Below are 23,199 nucleotides of genomic sequence, written 5' to 3'. Positions count from 1 at the left end.
CCTGGTTTTCCAACCTTGTCTAAAGGTTTAAAGTATTTATGCACCTAAAGGTTGAGTAGAAAACATCACACAGCCTTCGATCTGTCTGAAAAGTGGCATTTCTGCACTTTATCGCCTCGAGACTGGAGAGACTTCCACTTTTAGGCAGTTTTTTGCACTCAAAAATGAATGTAGTAGCTGTATGAAGGATAAAGAGAAGCAGAGACACCTCAAAACCAACAATAAATCAGATGAATGATGTTATTTACAGGCTACGAAAGCAAGAAAAGTAATGTTACATAAAATAATCTTGATGATTAAGCCTCTAATCTTTGCACTTTTTCTGGAAAATCACCAGATAATAGTAGCTCTCTCTGTAAAATTCCCTTCCACTGATTATTAACTGTAAGTTCTTTATGGTTTTATCTATTTTTGGCCATTTTGGCTTCATATTTAATAACTAGCTTCTAGTGTTTCTTTGCTAAACTTTCCAGACAAATTGTGTTCATCTGGTCGTCGGTGTCTTTCTGTTCTACTTTCTGTTAATCTGATGGCATCAGCAATGACGAAAATGAACATTTCAGCACCAACATTCATCTTAAAAAGATGGAAAAGAGAGAAAAAAACTGTTTGAAAATCTCTAAACGTCTTCCTCACCCGTTTTTCTTTATAATAACACACCGAAACGTCCGTAAAAATCCAACTTTACTGCAACCAGTCCAGAGTCTTTCACCAGTAACTTTAATAAAACTCACTAATTATTGAAATAATCCAGATTTATAGCTCAAGTTTGCTGCTTCCGTCATTTGGGATTATTTCCTCTGAGGTTGTTAAACAGCTGCAGCATCACCGACAGCAGTAGCTTCATTAATTATTTATGATTATAAATGATTCTCTGCGTGCAGATGTGATTTATCAGGATCAGGTCACAGTTCATCAGCTGCAGGTAAATCATTAGTCACAGGGACGTTTTTATTTTATTGTCGGTAAAGTTGGACAGAACTTTTATTATTTAACAAATCATAAGTAAAGCTGCTGTTGGTTCAGATTTATTCTTTTTTTTATTGGTGCTTTTATTTTGGTGTTAATTCGCTGTTCGATCTGTGACAAACATCAGACCGTCACAGATAGTTTTTACCAGTAAAAAGTCTGAACCTAAACCAAGACGTAGGTTTTTCACTTTTATCCTCCTGGAAGTTCCAGCTTCACTGTTCGGCTGCAGATTCCTCCACAGCTCTGAGCTCCGAGCCTCGACAGCAGCTCATTAACGAGCTAATCCCCGTCGTTGATCCAGACTTCCTCTATTGTTTAAGACGGAGGACACGACTCCGGACTAACGACCCGTCAGTCACGATAAAGACCCTCGGCTTGGCCAATCCCACATGGTGACTACATAAACACTACAGTTTACTGGGATAAATCAACTTATTCTGGCTTAAAGCTTCGATTGAATCCCGTCAGGGTCAGAGTCCACTTCAGCGACCCCCTTTGTGAGCTGAACCCGTAAGCTTCGGGTTGTCATTTTCACTGTTTGTTCCTTTTCTGCACCACTTTATGTTTATGTGAACACAAAAGTCAGCCAACGGTGGGAGATATGTGGGTTGAATCGTGTTTTATGGTTGTTTTTCAGCTCATGATTCATAATTTGAAAGTGAAAAAGACAATTTTTGAGGCATTGCTGCATTTGTTGGTCATCTTTTAGAGTTTTCTGCTTCTTTTATGTTTTTATTCATGAGGACAAACGCACAAATTCTAAAAAACGAAGGAATCTGCACCGGCATGTACTCGTGTTTAGTAAAACGTTGAAGTTAATGGAAGTCAGCCTTTAACAATCCGTCGTCTGTTTATTCCAACAACATCTCTGCTGCCCCTGAAGCACAAAACTGGTCATAAAGACAGAAAGACGATTGGGGTTTTCACCTTTTTGAAGGTCAATCATTGCACCACAATCATTTGTCTGATTCAGACGTGTACCTCGTCATGATGCCGTTGTTGGTCCGTGTGGGCTCTGAGGCTCAGGAAGCCTCCTGCAGACTGAACTCAGGGGGCAAAAAGCCTGTAAGCTGATAAAAGTGGGCAGCGCCTCTTCATTGGTCCGTTCAAGCAGCTTAACATGATCACTTTGTGTTTAATATGACGCCCACCTGTTCCCACCTGAACCCCGACGGGGCAGGAAGCCGATCACGGTGACCTCCAGCCGTGCACTGTAGTCATGAGCACCAGTTTTAGTAATATTTAAAACAGCGTCGCGGGCAGCAGGGAGTGTGTTTGTGGCTAAATGTAGCTTTTGTAGATCAGTGGGCTTCGGCCCTCGTTTGACCTCCTGTTCGTTAATCCGGCCGCTCGGCTCACCGACAGATGACACAAAACAACTCTGAGCCGATGGAACTGAACACTGTTAGACATTAAAGTGCATTTTACACACGTCTGGTTTAAAGTAAATATGAAAATGTTGTACCAACAAACATGCTTTAAAAATCTAAATCTGAAACATGTAAAGCTGAAACAGACCAAACACCAGTGTGAGCCGGATCAGAACCTGTTACGTCAGATGACACACCTTTATGTGGTATTTAATGGAAGAAATAGCCTCTGATGTGTTCAACACACAAACAGAAATCACCCAGAATTCAGTAGTAATGTCAAGAATTATTAGACTTTTATTACAGAATGTTAATTTCATCAGGTACAGCACTGGGTTTTGATCCAAAACCAGAGTGTAGAAAAAAAAAACCAAAACAAACAAAAAACAACACAAATCTGGCAGCAAAGGTGCCAAACACAATAGGAAAGAAACAGTGGAATATAACTGTAAAACATACAGAAAATATCTGTGAATTAATGGTGTTTATTGTGAATTTAAATGCAGTGAAACTTCTAGATTTTATGGCCAAACGTTTAAAAAACGATAAATTACCATTTGTAAAATCCTAATGAAGCAATAGTATTTAAATTAAAATGTAAAATAAATAAAAACTTCGTAGAGCGGCAGGACTTCATGTTGCAGTGAAAAATGAGCCACAGTGAGTGAAAACAGCCAAACTGTTGTTGTAGTCCGACCTTAGACCACCTTCGTGCTGCCCTTTATCAACACGTTACCTCACCGAGCCGCGCTGAGTCACATGTTGTTACAGCAGCTGGTTCAGAGTCCGTGATGATGCCGCCGCCCTGCCTTTGTCTGCCGCCTGGCCTCGGCACATGACTGCTGAGGTGGGACTCGCGGAGGGATTAGAAGCGTTGACTCTGCCGCTGCCTCGTCTTTGTCCTCCAAAACAAACCGGCTGCTCCGTCACCCAGCAGCTGCCGTCTGCTGACACGAGCCTTTGTGGTGGGCGGGCCCTGGGTGGCCCTGGGGCCAACGGGGGGTCGCCGGAGGGCCGCCGGAGGGCCGCGAGGCAGATGCTCCTCACACCTGCACAGATTCACTGTCTTCACGTGTTATTTAGTGTCGGGGCTTTTTTACGACCACCGGCTCTGTTTGCAAGCGGTCGTAATTCTGGTCGCCGTGGTGACGTTTCTCCTGTTGCCACGGCGATTAGTTTGAATAAAGAGACTCAGGAGATGGAGTCTTGTGGGAGTTTGTTTGTCACACCTGAAGAAACGATGCTCACCACTCACGGAGTAGTTTATATTAAACAGCGACAAGAACAGGAGCTTGTTTCTGGACTAAAGTTTATTTCTTTCCTCTGATTTTGAGCCTGTTTCTTAAAAACATTTCCAGACATGCAGCACTTTATTATAAAGTTCTCAAACGGTGCAACTTGACCTTTATTCTTGTTCTCACGCAGTACCATCTTGTTTTTAATTATTTTTATTTTGCTTTTTGAGATGTTTTTGAGCTTCTTTGTTGTACGTCGCTGATCCAGAGAGACTCTAAACCGCCTTTTGTTGTTGTTCAACAGCGAGAAAGATCTTTACTCGTCTGTATTTTGGAGACACAACCTGATAACATTTCAGTGTCACTACTAAACGATGGTGGGGAATTAGCATTAGCATTAGCATTAGCAGCAGCAGCAGCAAACATTTAGGAAATATCAGTAGAAAAAACTTAACTAAAAAAGTCCATCTTATAGTCCGAGTTCCTCCAGTTGTGAAAACAACAATGTGTTATTGTACAGATAATGCAGATTTGATCTATTTTCTTCTTGTGTTGTTCAGCCTGTTAAACCCAAGTTATCATTTCTGCACAAACATCTAAGTCTGTAATACTTCAGGGCTCCAGTGTGAAGCTTCTCTGGTTGCACATTCGAACAAAAACCCGTCCGATGCAATGAAACATTTCTCGGTGCGACAACATTTAGCTGATCTGTCGGCGTGACTCTGGCTTTGGTTTCAGCTGACATAAATCTGACATTAGAGCCTCTTATTTCACACTTTGCAGACTAATATTTTGGCTGAATTTCAGATTGAACACGTCTGAGCTGCTGCAGTGACCGAGCCGAGACTAGAGGCCTCCCTGTGCACGGCTAACTGGCTAGCGTGAGGCGTTCAGGGACCGCCTGAGAGATTAAACAGCCAACGTGATGGTTTTTTTTGCAGCTACAGCAGAGAATAAATGCGCTGAATTCAAACTTTGAAGAGTTTCAGCAGCAGACGGCGACAAACTGAAGAAGTGAGGACTCAGAAATGATCAGAAAGTTTAACCAAAGACGCCTCAGATCATCCTGATCAGGAACAAAACCTTTACCTGCATTTTTATTCTTGTCTACTGTCAGTTACATGATGCGTTAAGAAATTATTAATATGAGGAAAAACTAAATCCAATAACTTAATTCACCACAAACCCATTTACACACAACAGGTGAGCAAACTGCAGCTATAAATTTATGGACTTTACTTGATTCAGCAGCAAAATAAATGTAAGAATCCGTCACTGCTGCAGCCTCTGAGCTCAGAAAACACCCGTCTTATATTCTTTCTCTCAGACGTTGGCTCTCGTGCACCAGGTGCCTCCTTTCTGACCAAACATTTACATAACAGACACAGAAAAAACAAAACCATCATTTCACCAAAACAGAAGAAGTTGGCAGATTTACATTTCTGCTTTTCTGCTCCGGGTGCTCGTCGCTGCGCCTCCACCTGCCGTCGCTTCCACCAGCCGTCATTCAGACCTGTAACGTACGAGCGGCTCTCCGAGGCAGATGGAGGTTCTCCGGCCGGAGCGTCCCGCTGGGCTCGAGTGTGTCGCCCAGTCGGAGGGTTGGATCTAAAAAAAAAAAAAAACAGCAGCTGCACCTGAAGCAACTTTAGCTTCAGTGTTTGCTTTGTGGTGGTGAAATGATTTGTAAAGATGGTTTGCAGCCTAAATGTCTACTTTTGTTTTGCCAGAGTCGATAACAAGCTGGATGTCTGTGTTTCAGTGTGTTAGCGTTTTGTTTTAGATCTTCTGGAGCCTAAAACCTACCGAAGAATCAAAAAAAGACACGTTTTCTTTAAAGATAAAAATAAAACTACACATTTTTATCAGATTCAGAGACTGATCATCAGATATTCAGCTTTCTGATGGTCTTTGAACTACTCGTCTGTGATGTGTTCAGATCTACGTTTCATTCAAAAATTCACCAATAATTTACCGTTTTCAGGAGCTAGATTCTGTAAAGAGCAAAAAATTCTGCTGTTCTCAGGGCAACCGTGACGCCAACAAACAATCAGCTGTGATCGAGAGTCACGAGACAAAAAATTAGACTAATGTGACTAATTTAGCTCAAGTTTTGACTTTTAGAAGAGAAAAAACACAAAAACGCAGCAAATTCCAGACTTTTTATTATTAATAATGATAATAATACTTGTATAGCGCTTTTCAAGACACTCAAAGATGCTTTACAAAGTAGGTAACAGCAAAACAAACAAACAAAATAATAACAAATAAGTAAATAAGTATAAATATAAATATGATAGGAAAGAGGAGACAGACAGCTGTAGGTCCACTCTGAGCAACATTTATTGTATTCTATGAGGATTATTTTCTGTTTTCCTTCACTTTACAGTCTTTTATTTGCCACATTATCACATTTATTCACCACAGAGGAGAATTCGTTCTGATTTTAGCTGCTGAGGTGACTTGTTTGACTAACTCGGTGTATCCTGGGGTGATCCTGCATCCAGCTGTTGGGGGGAGTGCTGAGGGGAGGACGGGGGAGGGATGTGGAGGAGGACGAGGGAGGAGGAGGAAGGAGGGGAGGGATGGAGGTGTGGAGCTCGCTGCAGCTGAGCAGCCATCGCCGTGGAGCCTCCTCACCCGCCTGTAAGTACCGCTGGACCGAGCCGGAGCCTCCACGTCGGGCGGCGGCCGGAGGCAGCTCTCTGTTTGTTATGATAAAGAGGATGAGGGGGGATGGAGGGGGAGGGTCGGGGGCTTTTGTTGCATGCCGACACTCAGCAGATTGTGTTCGTCTTCCTGCTGCTGCTGCTGCTGCTGTTTGTCTGCAGCCTCTTTAAGCTGCAGCTCTGTTAAACCTCCTGCTGCAGCCGAGGCGGTGCAGGAATCCTCCTCCTGCATCCCAGCGTGGAGCCAACGCAGCTCGCTGCAGCCTCCACGTCTCTGTTGCATCATGTTGGCCGACGCTGCAGCTAGCATGAAGCATGCACACTGCTGCTGCTGCTGCTGCTGCAGCTCCGGAGGATCGGCAGCATCGGTGCTGCTGCGTGTAGTGTCGGTGGAAAACATGAACTAGCATGAAATCTGGGTGTTTTCTTGTCTTCTGAGCAGCAGGTTTCAGCGTCAGAGGTCACGGTCTCTGTGTTCTGGTGGTTTCCTGGTTTAACTCACCACAGACGAGCCTGTTGGGGCTTCTGGCAAAATACCTGCAAATAGAGGTAATTTTAAAAGTAAAAAAACCTGAAGAATTTACAGAAATATAATCTGACCCCACTGTGATACTGCAGGCTTTTAATGTCTATATTAGCTCCATAATTAATAACACTGAAAGGTCTTTATTTATTATTCGTCTGAGCTGAAATCTGTGTTATTGTGAAGACCTTTATGACTTTATTAATATTATTTATTTAATATTCTATATATTTTCTGTAATAGAGCATTTTTGTATTTTTTCAATTTTATTTTTCAATTTCTTTCAGTTTAAAGTATTATTATTATTATTATTATTATTATTATTATTATTATTATTATACGTATTTAGGTGGCAAAATTAGAAAACATAGGTTCAGAAGTTTTCAGACTGAGGCTGCAGTTCAACCGAAAACTGTCAAACGTTGCGCAGGATTTCGTTGCTTTTTACAGAATCTGGTGTCTTTTTTTTTTTTTGTAGAGTTTTTTATTTGTAATATCTGCAGACATCCTGATTTAAAGCTTACATTCAGTTATTTTATCTGATGGAACCACATGTTGCACACGATCAGTTCAAGGACTGTCGGGAAGTTGAGAATCAGATTTTATTTATTTTATTTTATTTTTAATAGTTTCTGGCTCTGATAAATGGTTTAATTCTAACTTTTCTTTTCTTGTTTTAAACGTAACGAACCTTCTGGAGTTCAGATGATTAACAAAGATGAACATTTGCCTTCATATGGCTGTAAAAGTTTCCTACATATCACATTTTATTTGTAGTTTCAGCCTTAAACGTTTAGTTTTGGTGGAGTTGTTGCTCCACACAACAGAAACAAGAAGCTACAAACTGGTCACAGTTTTCTTCCTGCCTCTGTTTAAACTCTGATTCAACCTGAGTGAGAAAACCTTCAGCGTGTCTGCCTGAGACAACACCAGAGCTTCAGTCTGGACAGAGTTTTACTGTCCTGTGTCTGCGTTCTGCTGCAGCGTCGTGCTGCTCTGAGCTGATGTAGGTCAGCGACCTGACAGCCGAGCTGGAATGCAGACGCCTCATGTAGGTCATCTGCAGCTCGGACGGAAACAACGCCGCCGCCGCCGAGTCGCGTGAGAGAAAGAACAACCTGCTGCACGTTTAATCCTCCTGGTGGAGAGCCGACAGCAGCCGTCGTGGTTCTGATCGGCTTCATCTTTTATCAACAAACTCCTGAAGAATGTAGAAACGATTTGATCTGGACACTGGAACCAGAATCAGAGATAACTGGATCTGGTTTCATTAACCTGAGACACAGAAACAGTTTAATGAGATTTAAAGCTGCGATGAGTCACTGTGGAGCCACAATCAGATGAGATCTGATGCAAAACAAAAAAAACACAAAACTGCACTGAGATGCTTTAGTCAACTTTATCCTGCAGGAACTTACATTATTAAAAGGAATTAACAAAATGAATTAAAGAATCTGTGAGAGCTGGGGCGCCGCGATAGCTCACCTGGTTGAGCTGGCGTCCCAGTACAGGCGCTAAAAGTCCTCGACGCGGTGCGGTACCGAGTTCTGGTCCGGCTCGTGACACTTTGCTGCAGGTCCTTCCCCCCATTCTTCTCCCCAGCTTTCCTGTCTCCCTTCTCCACTGTTCTATCAAAAAAAGGCCAAAAAAATAAGAGAGAGTGAGAGCCGACGTGACAAAAACTAAATCTGGTTTCATTGAACTGAGATGCTTTTTATCAATTCTGCATTCAGAGCTGATTCATACACATCTTTCTGTTTAAGCAAAGGTTCTCAGTCTCCTTGTTAATCGTCCTTCAGGAGGGGAAAATTACAGTTCTGTACATTTTCTCTATTTTTTAAACTCCGGTTTACTGAACAGATGACGGCTGTAAATCCTGCTGCAACCTGTTAATAAAGAAATAAAAACAGTAAAAGAAACATCTACTCAGGTACGGAATTTAGTCACTTTTCAGCTTAACATTTAAATCGAATATTCTCTCAAATAAAAAACACACGACAGCGGTATGTGAATTACATTTTTTAAATGAAGTTAGTCTCATACGGTGTCCTCCTGTGTCCAGTAGGTGGCGCAATGACTATGACTTACACCGAGGCTCTGATCAGACGTGAACTTTAGGGCAGATTGGATGAAGTGTTGTCAGATTTTGAGCACATTTAGTGTTTTATTTGTCCGTGTTTGGGCTCTTGGACTGATGCTGAAGTCAATAGTTCCAGATTTTATTGAGCCTAATCGCACCTCAGGTCTGGAAAACGAAGGAATTCATGAGAATCTGACGATAAAAAAACAAAGCTGCTGCAGTAACAGGATGAAACTCATTGAACGTTTACACATTTTAGCTTCACCTGTTGATTCAAGAGACCGTCGTGATGCAGGTTTTGGTCGTGGTCATCTGTACTTTCACTGATTTTCTGAATGCGAGTCAGTGAGCTGCACCAAATGCTCACTAAAGAACCAAACGTCAATTAATTCGCCGCTGAAAACAGTCCCCAACAAGTTTTTAATTCTGGGTTTACTGAGCTGTAAATTGAGCATGTTTAGAGCTTTGTGTGTGCTGAAGGAGTTTTGGGGTTTTGCGTTTGTTGACAATCAGAACGACACAACAACACAAATAACGTGTTTTAATTATCGTTGACCTTCTTTGTGTCTTCGCGCCTGCAGGGTGAGGAAGCTGAAGGAGACGCTGGTGACGGTTCAGCAGCTCGACAAGAACATGAGCAACCTGCGGACCTGGCTGTCTCGCATCGAGGCCGAGCTCGCCAAACCGCTGGTCTACGACGTCTGCCACAGCGATGAGATCCAGAGGAAGCTGGCCGAGCAGCAGGTGGGCGGAAAGTCAACAGCTTCTGAAGGTTCCTACAGAGTCCGGCTTTCTTCAGTTTTAGGAAACTGGACTTTTTGTTGACAGAATTTCGAGTTTTGGCAGATTTGCTCCAAACATGTTTGTCATAAAACTGAGTTTAAGCTTTCTTAAGTCTGACCTAAAGTTCGAATTAGTTTAAATTTAGTGATAAAGACTGAAAGTGACGTCCGCTAACGAGATCAGGGCGTTTTATCATCACTATTGTTTAGTTTAACCTTTGTTCTGACATGTGAGGACTAAATCCTCTCCAGGAAAAGTTTCCATATTTGCAGACTTCAACTTCCTTTTTTGCTCAAATCGAGCTTTGCAAAATGTAGTCCAGCGTTAACGTGTATTTACAGAATACGTAGATGACCTCCTACTATACGTATAAAAGCTGATTTAAAACAACGAAACGTCCACGTTGTGCACACGTGAGCGCATCAGCTTTAAAGGAAACATCAACGGGTGCTGATTTGAGGATGAATTTATCCAGTTTTAGTGGGAGTTTTTTTTTGCAGATTGCATCAAATTCAGTGTTTGTTTCACTATAAGACAGAGATTAAAGTCTTCTGTTTGCATCTTCAGTAGAAAAGATCAGAAAAAAAAGGCCCAAAAAAGATGAATTCTGCTGATTTTTTATATAAAGAACGGTTTGATTTGGTGTTTTAGTGCAGAACAGCGACCGGTTTAAATCAGTTCACTCCCACATTCTGATTCAGAGACGAATTAATTCAGAAAATATGGTGCCATAACGATAACAAAGATCATCTGTTGTTTGGTCTTTAAATCGCTTTTTAAAAGAGAAAACGAATAAAACAGAAGACCTTTGAGTGTTTCTGGGCAGCAGAACAACAAAATCCGTGAAGCAAAAAAACTTTAAAACCTACAAAAACGCAGCACTTTGCCACCGAGCTTCAAAATAAAAAGCTGTTTCACCGTTTCACAAAGCCGACCGGCACCTCGGAGCCTTTATGTTCTGGCCGAAGCTGGACGACGGCGACGAGAGCAGCAAAGTGAAATCCCAGCGAGGTGTTTGTGGAGGAGGACGGAGGCCCGCTGGGTTCACACAAGCTAAATGCGCCGAGGAGCAGAACTCGCAAGGAGGTCTGGAGGGTTTCTGGCCCGCCGTCCATTTGCGCTCGGCTGCAGCTCCACTTTAGTTCCCGGCCTGAAGGGAAGCGTTGGGAGGCGACGAGGACACAGCGGGACGTTCTCTGCTCAGCTTTTTAGCAGAAATCCTGAATCCAGAAGCTGCTGCAGCTGTCGTCGACTTGAAACTTCAGTCATTTAACTTTAGAAAGAAAATGTGGAAAAACTACATATTGTGTTTAATTTAAACTGAAAAGTAAATTAACCAAACTGTCCCAATAATTCAAGTTTTCTCCTTTTAAACGTCCCTTAAAAACTTGAAAACTTGTGTTTATTCCACAAAATTTCAGGTAATTAAAAATACCACCAACATTATTATGAAAATTAAATTATTTTTAGAAATTTTTCTAATGTGCTTCTGAACAGAAGAAGGAGTTTTTAACACGGTATTTCTAGACGATAAATTATTTAAAATTTTTGTTTCATTATTTATTTATGTTGGGCATAAACCAGTTTTCTCTTTGTGTGAAAAAAAAAACGCTTTAATTAATAAAAACAGCAAAAGTTTCTGCTGTGGCTCAATGAAAAGGTTAGTTCTTAAATAAAAACAACAATAAAAAATGTTTTTCATGATTATATTATTATTGTTATTATTATTATTATTGTTATTATTATTAATATGCTTTTAAATCATATTATTATAAGATAAATCATATATTATCAAAACATAATAAGAATAAAATACAATGACAATAATAATAATACATATTTATTTAAACATTTAAATTAAATTCATAAATAGAAAAAATATTAGTTTACCTTTATGGTAAAAAAAAAACAAAATACTATATTAAATATAAACATTTCTTTCTCTGTTAAGAAGCACTTGGTAAATATTTATTAAATACTTTAATTTTCATCGTGGGGAAAATAATTTTGTCCTCGACTGCAGTTTTTTGGTTGAACATATTTTAATTTAGAGCTGTTATTAAAAAAGTAAATTAAAAAAAATTAAATTACTGATTCAAAAATTGTTTTATTGGATTTTAAAGCAAATGCTGCCTATTAATATAAAAATTCTCACGTTTTAAATGATTTCCTAAACTTTTTAATAATAAATCAATCGTGTCAGTAATTTATTTATAAATAAAAAAAACTCTCCTGCAGATTTTTGCTGCTTTTTCCCCCATCGGCTTCATTTTTCAGCTCTCGAGGCTTTTATTTGAACAAACTCCATCTTAATTTTTTTTTCTTTTTTGGCAAAACAACAACGACGAGCTGCGCACGAAACATGTCTGAGTTTTTCTTCGTCTTCGTGGTCGTTCAGGACTTTATGTCGCAGAGAAAAATGAGCCCACAGTGAGTAAAAAATGGTCTAAATGGTGTCAGAACGCTGATCTCCAGCCTCAGATGAAGCTAATTTACACGTTATCGGCCACGTTTTAGTCGTACTTGGACCAAATTTAATGTTTTTCCTTCGGTAAAACTTGACGACACCATTTTTTTCTTTGCTCTGAATCTTACAAATCTTGGAAATGGTGGCAGAAAAAAAAACCCACTACACTTGTAAAACCAAATTGGACTGTCTGGATTTGGACGTGAAGATGAAGGAGCAAATAGAGGCGGATGGCAGACAGAAAAGAGGGAAATTGTCGCCGTGGAGAGTTTCGGTCGGCTGAGAGAGTCGGGACTTCTCCTGTTGCCTCCATTAGCGGCGAAATGACTCCCGGCTGGATGGGCTCTTTAGGCTTTCGCCGGTCGCCATGGCAACCAGCAGAGGGGCGACTCCGAGTGAGGCGAAAAAAAGGGAGCACAAAAAAAAATGGTGAAAAACAGAGTCGATTATTGAGACGTTTCGTTATGATTTTAGAAACGGCAGCTCAGAGTTTTTCTTGCTTCCAAAATAAAAGCTCCTCAAACGGACGATTCTGCACAAAATGAAATAAAACAACGTAATTAAGGAGGAGATATCACAGGAGGAGCTCCTAAACTAGATTTAATCCTTAACTTCACTGGTTTCTAAGCTCATCCTGTAGCTGCGACTTTGATTCTCTGCAGCTCGAACTGAAACACATCAAAAAGCATCAAAGGCACTTTAAAAATAAATACTGTTTCTGCAAGAATTCTGACTTTTTGTGTGATTTTAGCACTTATTTTGTTTGGAAACACGCTTGAACCTTGTCTAGAAGTAGTCTGTAGACTTTAAATGGTGATATTTCATCAAAATCACTTCGTCCTTCATTTTTTCTTTAAAAATTTCACCAAAAATTCTTGGCAGGTCGAACTACATCAAATCAAAAACCATCAAAGGTACATTAAATATATTGTTCATATTGGGTTTTTTGCATGAATTCTGACTTCTTGTGTAATTTTAGCAATTTTCTTGTCCAAAATAACTCAAAACTAGTCCGAAATAAATGAAAATGTGTTAAAAATGACACCAAATGAGTCTAAAATGAGCTGAAATTTATCCACAATGACTCAGAACATATCCAAAATATTTGAAAGTTGTTCAGTGACTCAAAATTTGTACAAAATAACAAAAACTTGTCCTAAATGTTTTAAAAATTCATCCAAAATGACTCAAAAACTAGCTTGAAGTGTGAACATGAGTCTTAATGAACCCAAACCTGCCCAAAATGACTTGAAAATAAGTCTGAAATGACTTAAACCGAGTCAAAAAAGACTCAAAACTTGTCCATGATGGCCAAAAAATGACAAGAACTATAAAACAAAATTATTTTAAAATTTGTCCAATTAAACTCAGAATTAGCCCAGATTGACTTGAAATCCAAAAATGTCTGAACCACGAGAAAAAAGTTAAAAAATATTCTGCTGTTGGCTGCGAGAGTGAACACAAGAGTCTTCATGCACTGCCAGCATCTGAGGATGTTGTGCAGCTAATGTGGCTAACATTAGCAGCAGGTCAGAGCGCTTTGGAAACTTTAATTTAAGCCAGTAAACAAGGACTGGGTGGTTACCGTGTTTTCTTGTTGCTTGTTTTGCTTAACTTCAACCTGACATTAGCTTCTGTTAGCTTCTGTTAGCTTCTCTCTGGCTCCCTGTGCTCACAGATACATGGGAGGAGCTACATTTTCTCCAATGTGGTTAAAACCAGTCGACCTGTAGGTGAGGTTTTATCGTCTCTGTTTCAGGACCTGCAGCGAGACATCGAGCAGCACACGGAAAGCGTAGCGTCGGTGCTGACGCTGTGCGACGTCCTGCTCCACGATGCCGACGCCTGCGGCAGCGACTCGGAGAACGACTCGATCCAGCAGACAACCAGGAGCCTGGACCGCCGCTGGAGGAACATCTGCGCCATGTCGATGGAGAGGAGGATGAGGTGAGCGCCGGGCGTCAGAGCTCGAAACACGTAGTCAAGATAGAAACAGTTGGGAGGAGCTCAGCTTTCTCTGTTGACGTTAAATCAGCACCGAAATTCTTTGTCAGGATCGAGGAAACGTGGCGTCTCTGGTGTAAGTTCCTGGACGACTACTCTCGCTTCGAGGACTGGCTGAAGTCGGCCGAACTCACCGCCGCCAACCCCGACTCGGCCGACGTCCTCTACACCTCCGCCAAGGAGGAGCTCAAGAAGTTTGAGGTCAGGAAATCAGTTTAAACGTCCTGCTGCTTTCTTTCAGGCAGCGGTTACAAGATCCCGACAACTGTGGCTTAAAATGTAAAGTGTGCTCTGATCTACATGCTGCAAAAAAAGGTCTTAAGTAGGTTAAAATCCAAAGAGCAGACGTCTGAGCTCTCTGAAGTTGCCGTTTCAGTCTGAAGAGGAAAACTTAGTGTCCAAACTTTCAGCAGGTTCATCATCTGTGGAGCATAAATGCAGGTTTTAAGTCAAACTAGTCATTCAATGTACTTGCAGCAGAGATAAATGTCCATTTACGGAGCAGTTTGCCTTAAAAAATACCATTATGTGGCAAAAAATTACAAAAATTGCAACCAATTTACAAAGCTTGGTATGCAAGTACACATTTCAACTTTAACATTTCCTCTAGCTGAATAATCAAAGTGTAGTTCATTCCAAGACAGTCTACGGTGCTGATGGTTTCTGGTGTTTCCGTATATTTGGTTTGTCTAATATCCTTGTTTAGGCCGTTTATATTTGGAAACTATGACCGCAAGTGTAGTAAAATATAACATAATTCCTGCAAGAATATTCTCTGTTTTTAAACTATGAGCTACAAAAACCTCATCCCTATTCACAGACCTGTTGGATACATTTTTAGATTCTTCTTTACCAAAGTCTTCCTGCACATGTTAGAGTTGTAGGTTAGAGGCAGAAGTGAACGTTAGCTTAGCTTCCTCAAGTTTAGCATCTACTTCCACGTCTTCAGCCTACAACTCCAACGTGGAAGTAGATGCTAAACTTGAGGAAGCTAAGCTAACGTTGGTTTTAGCTGCCTCTGACATTCCTGGCTGCCGCGTCCAAACAGTTTTTGAATATCCGTGCAATAAAATCTGGGCAATAAGCTAAATTTCATGTCATTTAGCCTGATGTTGGAGTTCAAACTCACCACTCACAGCTGAATTAGGACACATTTATTATTCACATTTGAGCTGAGGATGCTGTACATGCTTTTGCAACCCCTTAGAACTGGTTCTGACTATGAGGAGCATGAATATCTGCAGTTGTTGAAAAGTGCCCTAAAGATCAATATCAACATGTGGAACTGACAGTGGAATCACGGTTTAGTTTCTTCTTTTTGCTTCATGGTCATCTTTTGATTGGATCTGCTCCAAACACTGGCAGGGTTTACCGTGTCCGAGTGCTGTTTCAGGTCCAGGTTCAGGTGTGTTGTTGTGCTGAAACACACCGAGGTAACCTTTGATGTGTCACCGTGGATTAGAAACACAGATTAGTGTTTGCTAATCTGGACTCTGCCTTCGTCCACACAGCAACAGGGATCCAGAGTAAATACCAGTGACCTACATGTGCTCCGGCTGTAATGGGAGCTGTGGGAGAGTAATCATCGGAAACCAGCAGAGTTCAGGTTCATAAAGAGACTGGAAAAGGCCATTAATCCTCTCTGAGAAGTGGAGGTTTGATGTGTGTTGAGGGCAGATCCATTATGTCGGACTGGTTGTTAAAGACAACATACGACCAGCATGTTGATCACAAAAAGACAAAGAACAACCGTAAACAGACAAACATAACAATATTAAACAATCGCAAAATTAAATTAAAGAGACAAAAAAGATGCAGAATGACTCTAAAAAGACAAACAAAGGGAGAGTAAGAAGACCTCAAATAACCAAGGTATGATATTAACGACACAAAAAGACATTAGGGAGATACAAAACAACATTAGAGACACAAAAAAACAACCACAAAGAGACAGAAAACAACAGTAAAATGATTTAAAATGCTGTACAAAATGACCACAAATAACCACAATACGATATTAAAGACACAAAATGATATTAAAGAGACACAAAACAGCCACAGAGACCACAAACTAACATGAAAAAGATGCAAAATGACCAAAAAGAGACACAAAATGACCACAAAAAACACAAAAAGGACACAACTTGACCACAAAAAGACAGAGAATAATCTCAAACAGATAACAAATGGCTGTAAAGTCGGTAAAATATGTAGAATGTATGTACAACATACTGTATTCTATCAAAACAGCTCCCATCTATCACTAGTATGTATGAGGGACCCCAATTAGTTTCCCATTAAACCGCTTTAAACGTCCTTCTTAAAACCACAAACACATTTTTTTATACAAGTTTTTACCTCTTTTCCTGCATTGTGTCGACTGTTACGTTCATCTCTCCTAAATCATTCTGAGGGACTCTTACATTAATTCGTCTTCTCAGGCGTTCCAGCGGCAGGTTCATGAGCGTCTGACTCAGCTGGAGCTGGTCAACAAACAGTACCGCCGTCTGGCCCGGGAGAACCGGACCGACGCTGCCAGCAAGCTCAAAGTCATGGTACACGAGGGGAACCAGCGGTGGGACGGTCTGCAGAGGAGGGTGGCGGCGGTTCTCCGCAGACTCAAGGTGAGAACGAAGGTTTAACAGTGTCTATTAGAGGTATGCAAACCTTTCCCCCTTTTATTACCTTTCAAGTGAGGCCACCAAGACACCTATGACTCCTCTGAGTGGCTGAGATTGGAGACTGTTCTTATACTGGTCAAAGCTTTTTGGGACAGTGACAAAGACACTGTTGGAAAAGCTCAGATTAAATCTGGACTAAAGTTCAGCAGAAGACATGTGGAGACTCTGAAGTCACCTGGAAGAAGGTTCTTTGGTCTGATGAGACCAAAATAGAGCTTTGTTGTCATCAGATTAGATACTAAAAGCTGCACATCATCACAAACACACTGTCCCCGCCGTGAAGCACAGTGGTGGCAGCATCATGACATGAAGCACGGTGGTGGCAGCATCATGACACTAAATATGACTTTAAGAGGGTGAATGCTTCTGCACTTGTTTTACATTTTTGAGGTAAATTCTTATCAAAAAAGCCAAATTTATCGACAATAATTCAGTGTTTAAAAGCAGTAAACGGGGAGAACTTCCAGAGGTGGTGAACACTTTGTGTCGAACGTTCGAGACGTTAATAAAGCTGCGTTAGGAAATGACTGATGTTCTTTTATACGATAGAGACAGAAATCAGAAATCGAACGTATCTTTCAGCTGTTCATCATCTCGCCGCTCTGAGCTTCACTTTAAGCCGTCAGGATTTAGGTCACCTCTCAGACGGTGACGAAGCATCACGTTGGCAGGACGAGGCTTTTATTGTGACATGTGGCGCCGAGCAGACGGAGGACGTTGCTCCATGGAGATGGAATCAAAGAACTGCTGGTTGATCAGTTAAACTCACATGGTGGATAAATGCTGAATGTAAAACAGAAATTTACAGATGAGGAATGTAGGTGTAGGAAAAGAACAACTTTTTATCATATTCAACTGTTTTCACAGAGTTACAGACAAAATGTAGTGAAATTAATAAACTAATGTTCACACAGGAAAAAAAACGTAAATATTATCCGCATTAAAAAAAAAATCTGTATTTTTACGAACAGTAATTTGTGCTTTCACAACATTTGATTACAACAATAAACGAAATAAACTTTATTTATGGAGCACTTTTAAAAACAAATGTTTCAAAGTGCTTTCTGATAAAAATACATTAAATGTTGAAATAAAATAAGCACAGAGAATAATTGATGAGCACACAAACAGAGCATGAACATGAACAGAAACTTAAATAAAATCAGGAACAGCTCTCCGTTAAAAACGTATTTTATAAAAATATCAACATTAAATGAAAAAAAAGAAATTAGGGACTGAAAAATGATATATATATATATATTTTTCACAGTTGCTTTATAGATTTTTCCCTTTTTTGGCAGATTACAGAGTATTTATTAAAATCACACATTTTTAGTATATTTTTAAAAAATAATAATTTGCAAGGAAAATGTTAATAAAGAGGCCAAAACTGTACAAAATTTCCACATCAAGATTTTTTTTTTATTACCATAAATTAATACTGTTCTTAAATCATCTTATTACAGATTATTCTAGTTTTTCAGTTTTTAAGCGATCCAGAGTTTTTAAACATATTGTGTCTGTTTCTTTATTTTATTTTTTTACAGTGTATAAATTAAATTAAGGAAAAGCTGATGGAAACGGATCTTTGTCCCTCATTCGGTTCAGTCTCGTCATTTATGAGTATCAGTTGTTTTTCTCCGTCCTCTCTGCTCAACTGAAAACCCTCGACTCTCTCGTTTCTTTCATATCTTTTATTCCACACAGTTCCTTTTGTAACAAAATGACACCAGTTGTATTCTAGCACACTGACGTGATTCTCTCCGTCCTCTCCAGCACTTCACGTCTCAGAGAGAAGACTTCGAGGGAACCCGTGAGGGCATCCTGGTCTGGCTGACGGAGATGGACCTCCAGCTCACCAACGTGGAGCATTTCTCCGAGAGCGACGTCGAGGACAAGATGCGGCAGCTCAACGTGAGTCTGACGGTTTTCAACCTTCTTTAATGAGTTTAAAGCTTCCCGTCTGCTAACATCCTGCCGGTTTCTCCTCCGTCCTGCAGGGCTTCCAGCAGGAGATCACCCTCAACACCAACAAGATCGACGCCCTGATCGTGTTCGGGGAGAACCTGATCCAGAAGAGCTCTCCTCTGGACGCCGTTCTAATCGAGGACGAGCTGGAGGAGCTGCACTCGTACTGCCAGGAGGTGTTTGGACGCGTGGCCCGCTTCCACCACCGGCTGGTCAACCGGCGCCCGGTCAGTAGAGCCGCTGGAGGTCCACACGGTTTAGCTAAAGCTGCAGGTTCCACACGTCTTCTGGGATACAGAGAATTAACAAGTTTAGTTAATCAAATCGTGCAGAGAAGAAGCCGTATGGACGAGAAGGACGGAAGTAATTTATTGCTTTGTCATTTTCTTTACTGTCGGGAAAAATATAAAAACAAAACTATAAAATAAAAATAATTGTACAGAAAAATAAGCACTAAATTAATCTGATTAGTCTTCATATTTAATAATACTGTAAGTTCTAGACCTTAATATGTGTTTTACTCAAGTATCGTAGTATTTTATAACATGTTTGTGGGTTTTAATCGCTTATATGTACATTCATCTGGTACAATTTAGTGTCTCCATCGTAAATTTAACATAAGTTTAAAATATACGAATCCTTTCTTCCTCAGACATTTCGTTCTTGTTGCTCAGTTCCTTCATCTTCTCCCGGCAGGTTCTGGAGGAGGAGCGGGAGATGTCGGACCGGGACACCGACCTGGACGACTCTCCCGACCCGACCGGCGGTTCGTCCTGGACGGAGACGACAAAGAGGAAGGAGGAAGAAGACGGGGCTCCGGCAGGGGGCGGCGCCTCGGCCGGGCGGCAGGTCATGTGCCACCTGCTGGCTCCGCCCCTGGAGCGGTCGGGCCGAGAGACACCGGTCAGCGTGGACTCCATCCCCTTGGAGTGGGACCACACCGTGGACGTGGGCGGGTCGTCTTCACACGAGGACGACGAGGACGCCACCTTCTTCAACACTCTGACAGGTAGACAGACGTTAACTTCTACTGTTTATCACTAGATGTACAGCTGAAACCAGAAGTTTACATCCACTGTATAAAAAGACATAAAACCTTTTCTTTCTCACTGTCTGACATTAAATCAGACTAAAGGTTTCCTGTTTCAGGTCAGTCAGGATCACCAACATTATTTCTGTTTGCTAAACACCAGAATAATGAGAGAGAGAGAATTTCTCATGACTTTCTTCAGAGTCAGAAGTTTCCATCCATCTCCTCAGTATCTGGTAACGTTGCCTTTGAACTCTATGACTTGGGTCAAACGTTCTGGGTTTCCTTCCACAATCTTCTCACAACAGTCTGATGGGTTCTGGCCCATTCCTCCTGACAGAACTGGTGGAACTGAGTCAGGTTTGTTGGTCTCTTTGCTCCACTGATGTTCTCCAGGACTGAGATCAGGGCTTTGTGATGGCCACTCCACAACACTGACTCTGTTGTCCTGAAGCCTCTCTGTAGCTAATCTGGCGCTATGCTGAGGGTCATTGTCCATCTGAAGACCCATTAGTGTCCAAGCTTTAACTTCCTGCTGATGTCTGGAGATGCTGCTTCAACATTTCCACATCATGTTCTTTCCTCATGATGCCATCTATTGTGTGAAGGTCACCAGTCCCTCCACAGCATGATGCTGCCACCCCCGTGCTTCACATCTGGGATGGTGTTCTCAGGCTTCAAGCTTCCTCCTTTTTCCTCCAGATGTACCGATGGTCATTAAGGCCAAACAGTTCAGGCTTAGCTCCATCAGACCACAGGACATGTCTCCACTAATCTTTGTCCCTGTGTGCATCTACAAAGTGTACTCTATAATCTCACAGCACATATCAGGTTCTACTGAGTTATTCCATCTGAACTCATCAAGTTTCCTCTGACCATCTTTAACTTGTTTCAGGTTTTTATAGCATAAAATCTGAATATTTATAAAGATATTTGTGCAATTTTCCTCTTTTTCATTTTTGTGACCTGGTATTTCTTATAATAAAGTATTCTAGATGCTTAGTTTTTTATTATTCTGACATGAAGCTACATGTGGTTCAAAAAATGTCACTCATCGACTTTACATTTTTTTATAAACATGAGCTCAAAGTTGGGACTTTCCATGATGGCTTCTGGTTTTTTATTTTTTCATATTTCAACTCACCAGTAGGCAGAGATTATTTGAACTACTTGTCTGCAGTTACAGACTGTGAATCAATGACATGAAGAGAAACAACAGTTCAAATGTCTGTTTTTTATGTTTAATAGTTGCCGAGATGTAGTTGTTGAAACAGCCTCAAATTTCAAAGTGCGGAAATAAAACAAAAAAACGTAATAAAAGTGAGTCGATGGAAAATGTAATACTTTTTTTTTTTTTTTTTTGAAGCAAAAACTTTACAAATATCCTTACATACATATTTTATGCTATTTATGTTTGGGCAAGTCAGAGAAATTGTTTTAAAAGTTTCATGATTTAAGACGGACCCAAAACAAAACTTGCTAAAAGTGGGTAGGTGGACAATTTATTAAAAATTTTTGTCTCGGAAAGTATATGGAGCTAAAATTCCGTACAATTCTACATATTTTTTGCTCATAATGTTTCAGGTAAATCAGAGACTTTTGTAATTGCATCTTTTTTAATTACAAACACGTCAACACGTTTCTTTCTTCCCAAACCTCCCTCCATCCTCCGCAGAGCCGCCGGCCGTTAACCTCCTTCTTTCTTCCAGATGTGAAGGTGACAGAGAGCTCAGAGTGTTTCGTTAAAGCCACCGTCAGGGCAGCGAGAGCCGCCTCCGGTACGCAAACTGCCTCCTGCATGCGTCCGCTGCATCGCTGCGTGGTTGTTTGCCAGCATTCCGTCTCCTAGCAACCACAAAAACCCATCCATCTCTCCATCCCACCCGATCCTGCATCTGTTTTATCTTTCTGACGTGGCTTTGCACCGCCGCAGAATTGACACTTGCATGGTGCTTGTGATGGACTTGAGTTGTTCTTTAGTTGCATTCGTGGTTTGTTTTTTGCATGTTGTTGATACTTTATCGTGTGCATGAGTCAAAAGACAGTTCAGCTTCTGTCTTTTCGTTGCTGCTCAGTTATTTTTCTGTATTTCTTATGTCTTTTTCATGCTCATGTTCCATCTTCTGTCTCCTCAGTGAAATCGGTGACCGACCCGCCCAACTGGCACCAGCCGGGTTCTCCGGAGAGGAAACGGGTTCCCAGAGAAAGTATCCGAGGCCTTAGTTCATCCCCGACGCACAGCGCCACTCCCTTCAACCAGCAGGGCTACGTAAGAGCACAGAAAACACACGGGAGCTCTGGTTTAAGGGTTGAAATGTGGTTTTTCAGGGCTGATATTGATGCCAGTTATTGGTAATTAAGGAAGGATACTTACACATATCTGCAATAAAAATGAAAAATCTTGTCAGAAATTAAGAAACTCCCACCAAATCATGCGTTTATTTATGTTTTACATATTTAATTAAAGGAAAAGTTGATTTGCAGCATCAGAGCAAAACAAGCTACGCTTTTTTACATGAGTTTATTTCATCAGACATCTGTAGAAGCAGCTGAGAGAGAGCTGAGATGTGAAGCAGCTTTGGATAAACAGAAAACGTGTCTGTTCTCAGGTGAAGCTGATGTCGGAGTGCAGCGGCAGCATCGACAGCGTCAAGAGAGTCAAGCTGATCTTAAACGACGAAGAGGAGTTGGAGGACGGAGGTCTGACCAGCAGCACGGCCAATAAACAGACCAGCACAGGTACCGACATGAACACCGAGGGTGCGTCTTGAATTATACTGCAGCATAGAGTCCTGACTTGACTTGGTGCGCTATCGTACTTCCTCAGGTGTGATCGAGCGCTGGGAGCTGCTGCAAGCCCAGAAGTTCTCCAACAAGCCGGACGTGAGGCAGGACCTGGAGCAGTGGCAGAAGCTCAACTCGGACCTCTGTGATGTCACTTCCTGGCTGGGCCGAGTGCTGCCCGAGCTGGAGAGGCTGCAGAGGATCGCTCCGTCCACCAGCGTCCGGGACTTCGAGGTCAACATCAGGAAGCTCAAGGTGAGAGGCTCCGTTTGTACGATTACTTACACTATAGTATGATGTTTTCACGCTGTTGTTGACAACATACGATACTGTGGCGTCTTTACGCCATTCTTTATGACATACAATACTATGACTTTTTTACGCCATTTTTGACGACATACTAAACTATGGCGTTTTTACTCCGTTTTTGACGACATACTAAACTATGACGTTTTCTCGTCATTTTTGACGACATACTAAACTATGGCGTTTTTACTCCGTTTTTGACGACATACTAAACTATGACGTTTTTATGTAGTTTTTGATGACATACTAAACGATGACGTTTTTGCATCGTTTTTGACGACATACAAAAATATGACGTTTTTGCGTAGTTTTTGATGACATACTAAA

The 23,199-nt window shown here is 41.1% G+C and overlaps 1 protein-coding gene across 1 annotated transcript in view; it reads left to right on the top strand.

Annotated features, from left to right (window-relative positions):
• syne2b (spectrin repeat containing, nuclear envelope 2b) overlaps positions 1–22,821 on the top strand; it is a gene marked incomplete at its 3' end in the record, with an annotated part of 179,900 nt that extends 157,079 nt beyond the window's left edge. Inside the window, exons 112-122 of the mRNA XM_008283420.1 lie at positions 9,431–9,593; positions 13,859–14,046; positions 14,154–14,304; positions 16,545–16,727; positions 18,561–18,698; positions 18,785–18,979; positions 19,449–19,761; positions 21,492–21,560; positions 21,918–22,051; positions 22,392–22,521; positions 22,610–22,821. Coding sequence (XP_008281642.1) covers positions 9,431–9,593; positions 13,859–14,046; positions 14,154–14,304; positions 16,545–16,727; positions 18,561–18,698; positions 18,785–18,979; positions 19,449–19,761; positions 21,492–21,560; positions 21,918–22,051; positions 22,392–22,521; positions 22,610–22,821 — 1,876 coding nt within the window. The remainder of the gene's footprint in view (positions 1–9,430; positions 9,594–13,858; positions 14,047–14,153; positions 14,305–16,544; positions 16,728–18,560; positions 18,699–18,784; positions 18,980–19,448; positions 19,762–21,491; positions 21,561–21,917; positions 22,052–22,391; positions 22,522–22,609) is intronic.
• Positions 22,822–23,199: the final 378 nt, after the last annotated feature.

This window comes from Stegastes partitus, unplaced genomic scaffold (genome assembly GCF_000690725.1).
Source record: "Stegastes partitus isolate 25-593 unplaced genomic scaffold, Stegastes_partitus-1.0.2 Scaffold310, whole genome shotgun sequence".
NCBI lineage: Eukaryota > Metazoa > Chordata > Actinopteri > Pomacentridae > Stegastes > Stegastes partitus.
The sequence above is the reverse complement of the archived record's forward strand: the minus strand, read 5'-3'. Positions and strand labels throughout refer to the sequence as shown.